We start from the raw sequence: 10,158 nt of genomic DNA on the forward strand, positions 1-10,158 counted from the left end.
ACGGTATATATATAAAGTTTACATGGCAAAGAAACTAGCACAGTCTGTTAAACTCGGTAGGTTAACTACAAGTTGTAGAATACTGCTAATGTAAATATATTTCAATTTAGAGTCCCATCTTCCCCCACACTGTAGTTTTGCATGTTTTCATTGCCAAACTTTGAAAATTTACTTTTAATTTAGTAATTTATACCTCAGGGGTTTTCAACTATAAGCTACTGATATAATAAAAAGATAAAACTTTGAAAATATATTCGAAATTTGGTCATTTGCACTTGGTGTTAATTTATAAGAAGGGGCTTGTGCCAAAAACAGAGTAGTAATACCCAATTTGTAGCAAAAATAAAAACTTTATCAATAGTTATAGTCAATTTTCTGTTAATACAAGTTCATATACATTTGTAGGATACAATATTTATCCATTGAAGTTCGAACATTACCCATTGTCGTTGTAACAATACCAATTGTTATGCAATAATATAATTTATAGGTAACATGTTAAAAACTACAGCAGTAGAGCAAGAAAAAGAATGTTTAGACCTAATTTTCAAAGCGTACAGTATTATTTCGCGTTGTTTACGTGTATTCCTATTTATAAATACACTTAATAATCAAAATTAACAATGATTTCAAACTGTCCCATCTTATCCTGTGTGTTTTCGAATTTGTAAAATTTCACTTGTTGTGCGGATAGTTAAATAACTCCTCGTATGTATTATTATATTTTAATAAATTGTTGTCAATTAATAAAGGAATGATAGTACTAATTCGTGGTATTAACCAAAATCCGTCATCTATTTTGATTTTGGAAATATTTGCCAATTTGTGCTTAAGTGTCCTATCTTCCCCCATTGTACTATACTATCATCACACCTAAAAACGACTTGTTTGTTATTTGATTCAGCAAATTTCTTTATTTCCAGTATCGATGCAGAGGTTCAGTTCTCAACTCGGGAACTCCTTTTGCCGGTTGGAAGTCACGTGACGGATTAAATCAACACAACTGGGGAGGCACCTCAAGAACTGGATGGTGTGCCTGCGGTGAATCGGGTAGGTGTTTACGATTTCTTTTGTTGATGTACACATAGTAAGTTGGAGTAATATGGTACATATGTCCTATATTACCCCACACTATTATATAGTACTGTAGGAAAAGATGGGACACCTTAAGCACATATTATCTAAGTATCCTGATCGAGTTTTCAATAATTAACAACGGTCTATGGGAGTCGTGAAGATACAGTTACCAAATAGGACAGGAAAATGGAATGAAAAGTGTCTCATCTTGCCCCACCCTAATGTATGCTTAATTGCAAAATTGAATGTGCGATTATCACACCGGACCGTTACTACTATATTCGGCTGATTATTTGGCAATTATTGAGCACGGTAGTGGTCATATAGATCCTTTTTCGTCGAAGAGTTGTTCTTGGCTTTGTTGTTACTGATAGGGTGTTCTTTTTCCGCACTTATCCTAATTCACAATTCTAGCATTTTTCTTTAATCTCTTGATTGAAATCAAATCGTAATATATATTTATAATTTTTAGACTAAATTTTGAAATTTAAAACCACACAATTAGCATGTGTGCACCGAAGCGTAGACGAGTGCCTTTTTCTTATCGGTATCTTTGGTATAAACACCGCGTCTATCGTTTCTTCGCTCTTTTAGTTTACCGCTCGCAATAAATCATTATGCAGCCGCCACAATATAAATAATATTAACTTCTAACATTACCTATAATACTGCGTGATTACGGTTTATCCAAGTTCACAAAAACAAACGTCTTTAAGCGACGACAAGGTTAACTATAGTATAAGTTTACATGTCAACACATGGTACAGGAGTTGTACAAAGCGTATTCACACATATTCTTTACCAAACTTTCAATCCTTGCACGTCTTAAGTTTAATGTGTTATAATACACTTATAAATGCATTCTATCTACTGCTCCACAGTCACCAATGGCGACTGAAACCTGCTTTGTTGGTTACTTTTGATTTGTTTTTGGTCGATCTCAGTCGACCATTGTAGTGATAGGGTTAATTAATACTATGCTAATTAGTTTATACCGTGCTCATGCATTAGATCTGTGATCTCCTGTTTTGATTTAGACGCAATACTGGTTATTGTTTACAGGGACATGTCTAGATAGAACGAAGAAGTGTAATTGTGACGACAACTCGTCAAGCACAGCGGATGAGGGTTATTTGACAAACAAGGCATTATTGCCGGTTACTGCAGTCATGTTTGGGGATGCAACAGCTCCAAGCGAAGCAGGCTGGCATACTGTTGGTCCTTTGGAATGCTGGGGACGAAATTAAACATTTCATTTGCACATTGCTCACGTTTTTCATATCGAATTTAAACTGTACAGTTGTCTTGCTGCTGGTGCCTCATATCGTAGTAGTACTAACGTTGACTCGTAAATTAATAAGTTTTAAAGTACAACAATCATTTATTAGATACTTTAAACATAAGATGCAACTAACCAGCATCTGTATTCTTGTTGTGAACCAAATAATATAACTGTTTGCCACTTTTCACACATGTTTGAAATGTTTCGTTTAAGATGTTTTTGAAAGGAAACATTGGCATTTATAGCGATCCAACACAGTAGTAAACATTGCTTAATAAGATAAGCTGTTTTCAGATTTATTGTTTCCACATTGGTTTACTACAACAAGTCTTATACTGCTGGTAATAGGCGCTTGAATTAAACCTTTATCTTTCTGGCATTTCTTAGTTTATTTTGCATCAGATAAAAGTACAACACAACGTAACATAACTTAAGAATATATAGTTAGAATTTTATAACATAAAACTGTAAATAAATGCTACCAGACGCCTTTAAACAACTTACGCCAACTATTGCAATGCATTTGCTGTAAAATATACTTGATTAGTGTAACAAACAACAAATACTTGCTTACACATTAGAGCTTTGCTGTCTTGTTGGTATAAAAATAATAGGATCACGTGGTAAAGCATTCATGCATAACCGCTTTCACGTTTTGCCGCCGTAGAATGTTTAATATTTTTGTTAAGAACGTTTGAGATACGTCGAAGGTTGTTTGTTCAATCTGCAAGGTAACAAAGTTAAAGCTACTGTATAATTTTTAAAATGGCACAGAAGAATCCGTTTCATGAAAAGTTATTGAATTTATTAAAAAATGCATGGAATATTGATTTAAATGATGATTTAATAAAAGATTTGCCTCGAAAATGGGAAAAACACGGGGATCTTGTTATGCTGCCCTCCAATTGCTTCCACTTAAAGGTTTGGGCTCAACTTCCCCAAGAGCAGCTATGGAAGTATGTTGCTGAAGCACTTAACGTAAATAGAGTGGCACAGCAGAAGAATATATTAAACAGTGACTACCGTTCACCACAAGTAGTTATGTTGCTTGGTGATGATACCTGGGTGACACATATTGACAATAGAATAATTTATAAATTTGATATTACCAAGTCGATGTTTTCATCTGGAAACATCACAGAGAAAATCAGAATGGCAAACTTAAATTGTGATGGGGAAATTGTTATAGATATGTTTGCAGGAATTGGATATTTCACTTTGCCACTTCTTGTTCATTCGAAGGCAAGATTTGTACATGCGTGTGAATGGAATCCTGATTCTGTAACAGCATTGAAAGCAAATTTACTGCTAAATAAAGTGGAATCCAAATGTAAAATATATGAAGGAGATAACAGAGTTGTGTGTCCCACTGAAGTGGGTGACCGGATAATTCTTGGCCTTATTCCCACTGCGGAACAAAGTTATATTGCTGCATGTAAAGCACTAAAAGTGAAAGGTGGGATTTTTCACATACACCATAATGTCACGTCAATAAAAAACAATGACACAGAGAAAATAAACAGATTATTTTAATGGTGACATAAAATATGAAAATTTAACATGCAACCGTAAAATTAAAAAGGATTGGATGCAGTGGGCTCTTAACACATGTAAACAACTTTTAACCATTCTTAAACAGGTTAAATCATGCAACAGCATGCCGGGTTGGTGTATAACTTTGGTACACATTGAACGAGTGAAATCATATGCACCATGTATTGATCATCTAGTTTTAGACCTAGTTATTCATCACAAATCTTTAAGTACTTAATCTATGAATATTTATATTTTTAATTTCATGCTCCCAAACATGTCTAGTTTAAGTGCACTTATTTAAGAAACTGTTGGTCCAAGTTGTAGCCTATTTCTTTTATTGTACAGGTTTTACTTAAACTGTATAGATGGTTTCTCATAAGATGCTTAGATTAGCAACTGCAGTTACTGGTGGTTGTGGTACACTGCTGTTGTACTTTAAGTTAAACTGTGACACAAGGAATACTGCTTCTGCAGCAAGTGTGGAGCCATCATGTAAATGGGATTCTGATTGGGATAAAAGGGCAAATGACAAAGCTAAAGCTACAAGAAATATAATTTTAATTCGGCACGGTCAATATAACCTGGCTGGTTCTGGTGATAAGGAGCGCTATTTGACTGAACTTGGAAAAGAGCAAGCCATTCGTACTGGAATACGTTTAAAGGAGCTAGGTTTAGCTAAGCTTACAACACATTTTGTCAAGTCTACAATGACTCGTGCTCAGCAGACTGGTGATCTTATATACAAGCAGTTGGAAAATGATGAAATTCCAGTGGAAGATTCGGATTTGATTCGAGAAGGAGCTCCTGTTGAACCGGAACCACCCATTCAATCATGGAATCCAGATCCAAAAACATTTTTTCTAGATGGAGCACGTATAGAAACTGCATTTCGTCACTTTATTCACCGAGCAAATCCAGAGCAGGAATTTGATTCCACGGAAGTGATAGTTTGCCACGGGAATGTGATTCGGTATTTTGTTTGTCGGGCTTTGCAGTTGCCACCTGAAGCGTGGCTGCGTTTAAGTTTACGTCATGGAAGCATTACTTGGTTATCTGTACGTCCTAATGGAAGAGTTTCAATTAAATGTCTTGGTGATTCCGGTCATTTACCAGCAGATAAACTTACTTTTGAATAATATTGTGTGGTTCTCAATCTTATACCTTATTGTGATATTAAATTACACCTTTTTTAGTTCATAGGTTGTTTCTCAGTATAAATCACGTATCGAAAATCTAGACTCAATCTACACTTGAGTTTTTACACATTTACTTCTCTAACTTAGTTTTGCCGTAAAGTTATTTTTGTAAGACTTGGTTTTGTTTTCTATTAAGTATCAATGCAACTATAATCTGTATTGTGTATGTCTCATTTTATAATTAATACTTCTTGTGGTCATCCTGGTTAACTTAAAGCTACTTCAAACACCATTCTATATTGCATGATTCAATGTGGACTAAATTTTAAATATTTACTAAATTTAAATATAATTCCCTTTTTGCTTGTATAAAGGATTTGTAGGTTCTAGTTTATACAAACTCCCACCAATCATGGATATTAAACCAACACATACAATATATGCCAACAATTTAAATGAAAAAATTAAGAAAGAAGGTAAATATGATACCAGGGTAGTGTTTTGTGTTCCATTGGGTTGTCATCTGGAAACAGAAATGTTAACTGTGCTGGTGCGATATACTCTTTAAATATATTTTCGCTCTCAGGCCTTTAGTTCATGTATTCTTACTTAACTATACATTTACATGTTAAATAAAGCATTAAGAGACAGTTGCCCTTAAATCGTTTAATCTGTTTTTTTTATGTATACAGAACTAAAGAAGTCTCTGTATGCCATCTTTTCTCAGTTCGGTCAAATCCTTGACATCGTTGCGATGAAAACTTTGAAGATGAGAGGACAAGCTTTTGTTATCTTCAAGGAAATTAGCAGTGCAACAAATGCTTTGCGTTCCATGCAGGGATTCCCATTTTATGACAAACCGATGGTAGAAGATTCATTTATTTACTTTTAAGTCGTTTTTCCTTTTTTTTTACACTTTTTTTAAAAATTATTACGGTATTATGCAGAGATTAGCTTATTCGAAAAAAGATTCCGACGTTATTGCCAAAATGAAAGGCACATACCAAGAGAGAACAAAAGAAAAGAAAAAGAAGAAAAAGGAACCGAAAAAGGTACAAATTTTATATATTTGTGTATGTCTGTGATATTTTATGTAATATTTTATTTTTTATTACAGCCCAAAGCTGTTTCTGCTGCACCAAAAGGACAAGGTTAGTATTTAATATTTCTAATGACTACCAATTTGGCATAATATTTCTGCAATTGCACATACATCATAGACGATACAATCTATTGAAACTGTTTACATAAAAAAAATGGGGATAACTGGTCACTGTTTTTGAATTTGCTTCATATCAAGTTGGTATTACAGTTAGTTTGTCGCAGGTGCAGGTGGGCGTGCAGATGATGATGGAAGCAAAAATCCACCAAATCATATTTTGTTTCTCAATAACTTACCTCCAGAAACTCAAGAAGAAATGCTTAATATGCTGTTCAACAGGTGCTGTTTACATTATTGTAACTTTATAGTTCACAACTTACAAATATTGTGCTGTTGTATATGTTAGCTATTTTTTTTGTTAACTACTAAATAAAATTTCCGAACAATTCTGCTTGTCACAGATTCAATGGTTTCAAGGAAGTGAGACTGGTGCCTGGTCGACATGACATTGCATTTGTTGAGTTTGAAGGTGAGCAGCAAGCATCAGAGGCAAAAGGTGCTTTACAAGGATTTAAAATATCTCCAAGCAATGCAATGAAAGTTACTTTTGCCAAGAAATAAGTCGCCAGATGAATGTACAATCTTAAAATCATTTTATTAGTTTGCGATTGACAGTGAAGTGGAATTTATACATGATTATCATCATTATGTTTCTCTGGTATTTGTTTTTAAGCGACTGCACCCAAGGCATTTGCATTGCACACTTGGTGTCGCAATTTTGTTAAATAAAAGTGAAATAAATTCAATTGTAGACTTTTATTTATTTTTTTGTCGGCGTGGTGGAAGGAGCACTATGCTGCAGTGCTTTCAGCCATGTCACAGAAATAATTGGGTTCACACGAAACAATATAAAATCCTGTCAACAAGGCCAACCAGTTAGTGGATAAGAACAAAGAAACATCTAAAACAAGAAATCATTGTTTGGATAATTAAGAAAAAGATGTTCCGCTTACTTATATTGGGAATTGCAGAAAGAAAATCTTGTCGACATTTCGATTTGTTACGAATATATCGGTCTTCGCATATTCCGTTTAGTACGGCTAGCGGACGGTTGTTCGCAAGGAATGCAGTCGAGAGGTCAGCTCCCCTCGGATGGTGGCAGACTGGCAGCTAATACACCAGGGATAGTGTTTAAAAGGACAACATGTCTTATGTTTTGAACAAGCAAGCTGTGTTAAGAAGCGAGATAATAGAAGAAGCAGATTTCAAAAAATAGAATAGCCGGGGTCGCAGCAATGAAAGGCAACAAAGTGTGTGTTACCAGGCAAGATGTTCTGAATCTGTTCGAAACGTTACCGTGAGTAAACTAAATTTACAGCATTCGACTGTACGAATCCGACACTGTTAACGAGTGTTTTTACCGATATTTCTAGTGAAAAGCAAGATAAAGCATGAGGCAAAAGTAGCGCACGCTCCACTTTCATAAAGCGCGATGAAAGCATGACTAAAAGCGAACGTGCCTTTGGGGTGCCTTACCGCATTGGTGCGTATCGAACAATAAAACAAACAGCGCTCTATCTGGAAAGCGCTTTAAAGAATGACTTAAGGCGACTTTGCTTCATTGGTGGGAATTCGGCCTTAACGTAGTAATATAGGATGGATTCATGGCGCCATGGTTGGGTTCCAATATCCTTTCTACATAAAACGCTGCATAAATTGCAATGAAAAGAGAAGATCTGGAAGAAAACCCGATTTTTAAGGGAAAAAAAACAATAAAACACACGAGGAGTTATTTACTATCTGCACAGCAAGTAAAATTTTCCAAATTCGAAAACACACAGAATAAGATGGGACAGTTTGAAACCAGTGTTAATTTTGATTATTAAGTGTATTTATAAATAGGAATATACGTAAATAACACGAAACAGTACTGTACGCTTTGAAAATTAAGTCGAAACATTCTTTTTTTGTCCTACTGCTATAGTTTTTAACATGTTACCTATACATTATATTATTGCATAACAATTGGTATTGTTTGAACGACAATGGGTAATGTTTGAACATCAATGGATAAATATTGTATCCTACAACTGTATATGAACTTGTATTAACAGAAAATTGATAACAACTATTGATAAAGTTTTTATCTTTGCTACAAATTGGGTATTACTACTTTGTTTTTGGCACAAGCCCCTTCTTATAAACTAACACCAAGTGCAAATGACCAAATTTCGAATATATTTTCAAAATATTATCTTTTTATTATATCAGTATCTTATAGTTGAAACCCCCTGAGGAATAAATTACTAAATTAAAATCAAATCTTTCAAAGTTTGGCTGCTTTGGCAATGAAAACATGCAAAACTACAATGTGGGGGAAGATTGGAGTCTAAATTGAAATATATTTACATTAGGAGTATTCTACAACTTGTAGTTAACCTACCGAGTTTAACAGGCTGTGTTAGTTTCTTTACCATGTAAACTTTTTATATATATACTGTTAAACGGATATTTTGTTGTTGTTTTTATCTCAAATTAAAGTCATAGTGACCCCTGCCTGTTTTCTTTATGCTTATATCTCAGTGTTTTTTTACAAAACTAAAATTAGTTTTATGAGACAAAATCAAACTGTACGAAATATTCAAGGTTGTTTTATGAAGCTATGAAACTAGTTTAATCGTTCGCACACGCAAACTAAAAAAAATCATTCAAAGTATACTTTTCCTATTTTACATATTTTTTTAATATTTAAAAACAGTAATCAGCTTTGACGGGCGTTTTATAAGGTCGTGGTAATACTATCGAATAATTTCTGTAACCTTATTTTCCGGATTATCATTAAATGGGGGTCCGTAAAAAGAAAATTAAAAAAGAGTCTCGTCTGACAAAGTGTCCCATCTTCCCCCACCCTACTATACCACAATTAACAACCCTGAGTTTTATGTCTCATACTGGCAAAGAAACACATGCAAGTACTGCTCAATACCTGTTCACAAAAAAAGCACATTGTAAACAAAGAAAAGGCGACTTCCCTCGACCACTGTGTTCCTGTATGCTGCCTCAGGTATAGCGCGTGACTCGCAGGATCCGTCAACTACTGTGGAGAGCGAAACGACCGCTGCTCGAAGCAAGAGATCTCATCTCAGCCCTAATGACCTAAGAAACGCAAGAGCCAGGTCAACTAGCGTGAGTGGTAAAAATATAGAAGGCTTATAGGGAAAAAAATATGGAACGCGATATAGAAGGTTCACTATACAAAACAATCAGACAGCTATTTCTGCTGGAGCTGCAGCAACGAATTTTTAATATCCAAAGTTTGCTTTGCAACAACCTAATCTTGACAAGCTTCGAGAGTGAAACACCTGCATATTCACTATGCAAAGATACCATGTGACGCCGAGCTGAAGAATGGTACAGCCAGAGTGTGGAAGGTGGAGCGTACCAATGTGCGAACTGCCAAAGGTATACTTCACACATTGTAAGTGCAGTCAATTAAATGTTTGTTTCTTTGGTAAACCTTTAAGTAACGCTTGCAACAACGCTAAATAACGCATTGCTCCAGAGAGAAACAAAAACTTGTAAAGTGGCAATACTTTCTCAACAAAAGACTATCGTTTAAAGTAACACACGGCGGATCCAACCGGACGGTGGTTGATAACAACGTTAAAGATTAAGATTAACAGCATGATGAATGAATGAATGAATGAATGAATAAATGAATAAATGAATGAATGAATGAATGAATGAATGAATGAATGAATGAATGAATGCAGCTTACTTTATCCTCGCGTGGCCGGAACACGGCGGTCGTAATAACACCTTGTGCTAGCTTACGAGTTACCATGTATGTTACTTTGTGGGTGATTATTATTATTATTTTTTTTATTTTTTTGTATGTATGGCTGATAACTTGTAAACCCATTAGTGACCACTGAGTTAAAGTTGAAGCAGTTGCGTTAAGTGTCTTGCCCTTGCCCAAGAACACATACGCCCACAATGGTAGCAGCGACGAGCCTTGAACCCAT

At 35.0% G+C, this 10,158-nt stretch overlaps 4 protein-coding genes and 1 long non-coding RNA gene across 6 annotated transcripts in view; 4 read left to right on the top strand and 1 right to left on the bottom strand.

Moving 5' to 3' along the window:
* The window catches only part of LOC100186422 (contactin-associated protein like 5-3-like), a 6,089-nt gene extending 3,544 nt beyond the window's left edge, over positions 1-2,545 (top strand). The window contains exons 5-6 of one of the 2 annotated variants that reach the window (XM_026833982.1): positions 924-1,046; positions 2,136-2,545. In XM_026833982.1, the coding sequence (XP_026689783.1) occupies positions 924-1,046; positions 2,136-2,324 (312 nt within the window). In that variant the 3' untranslated portion in view covers positions 2,325-2,545. Of the gene's footprint in view, positions 1-923; positions 1,051-2,135 lie in introns of both variants that reach the window. The other variant, XM_026833981.1, reaches the window with a different exon arrangement.
* A 470-nt stretch (positions 2,546-3,015) lies between these two features.
* Positions 3,016-4,238, top strand: LOC100176207 (tRNA wybutosine-synthesizing protein 2 homolog). The gene has a single exon (XM_002127156.5). The coding sequence runs from the start codon at positions 3,125-3,127 to the stop codon at positions 3,890-3,892; it is 768 nt and encodes a 255-aa protein (XP_002127192.4). The 5' UTR covers positions 3,016-3,124; the 3' UTR covers positions 3,893-4,238.
* Positions 4,194-5,405, top strand: LOC100185612 (serine/threonine-protein phosphatase PGAM5, mitochondrial). The gene has a single exon (XM_002132130.4). The coding sequence runs from the start codon at positions 4,261-4,263 to the stop codon at positions 5,029-5,031; it is 771 nt and encodes a 256-aa protein (XP_002132166.1). The 5' UTR covers positions 4,194-4,260; the 3' UTR covers positions 5,032-5,405.
* LOC100175421 (U1 small nuclear ribonucleoprotein A-like) lies at positions 5,402-6,939 on the top strand. The gene is made up of 6 exons (XM_002132127.4): positions 5,402-5,507; positions 5,724-5,896; positions 5,979-6,083; positions 6,149-6,182; positions 6,358-6,472; positions 6,595-6,939. The coding sequence occupies exons 1-6, from the start codon at positions 5,444-5,446 to the stop codon at positions 6,752-6,754; spliced, it is 651 nt and encodes a 216-aa protein (XP_002132163.1). The 5' UTR covers positions 5,402-5,443; the 3' UTR covers positions 6,755-6,939.
* LOC113474152 lies at positions 6,819-8,044 on the bottom strand. The gene is made up of 2 exons (XR_003395804.1): positions 7,147-8,044; positions 6,819-7,094 (listed from the first exon to the last, which is right to left on the bottom strand). It is a non-coding gene; the product is annotated as an uncharacterized LOC113474152 (long non-coding RNA).
* Between the last annotated feature and the right edge of the window lie 2,114 nt (positions 8,045-10,158).

Source organism: Ciona intestinalis, chromosome 3 (assembly GCF_000224145.3).
Source record: "Ciona intestinalis chromosome 3, KH, whole genome shotgun sequence".
NCBI lineage: Eukaryota > Metazoa > Chordata > Ascidiacea > Phlebobranchia > Cionidae > Ciona > Ciona intestinalis.

Excerpts from the sequence above, each read along its gene's own strand:
- LOC100176207 (XM_002127156.5), top strand. The coding sequence starts at position 3,125 with ATGGCACAGAAGAATCCGTTTCATGAAAAGTTATTGAATTTATTAAAA.
- LOC100175421 (XM_002132127.4), top strand. The coding sequence starts at position 5,444 with ATGGATATTAAACCAACACATACAATATATGCCAACAATTTAAATGAA. Across the intron at positions 6,084-6,148 it reads AGAAAAAGGAACCGAAAAAG|CCCAAAGCTGTTTCTGCTGC; the intron begins GTACAAATTTTA and ends TTTTTATTACAG. Across the intron at positions 6,183-6,357 it reads TGCTGCACCAAAAGGACAAG|GTGCAGGTGGGCGTGCAGAT; the intron begins GTTAGTATTTAA and ends AGTTTGTCGCAG.
- LOC100185612 (XM_002132130.4), top strand. The coding sequence starts at position 4,261 with ATGGTTTCTCATAAGATGCTTAGATTAGCAACTGCAGTTACTGGTGGT.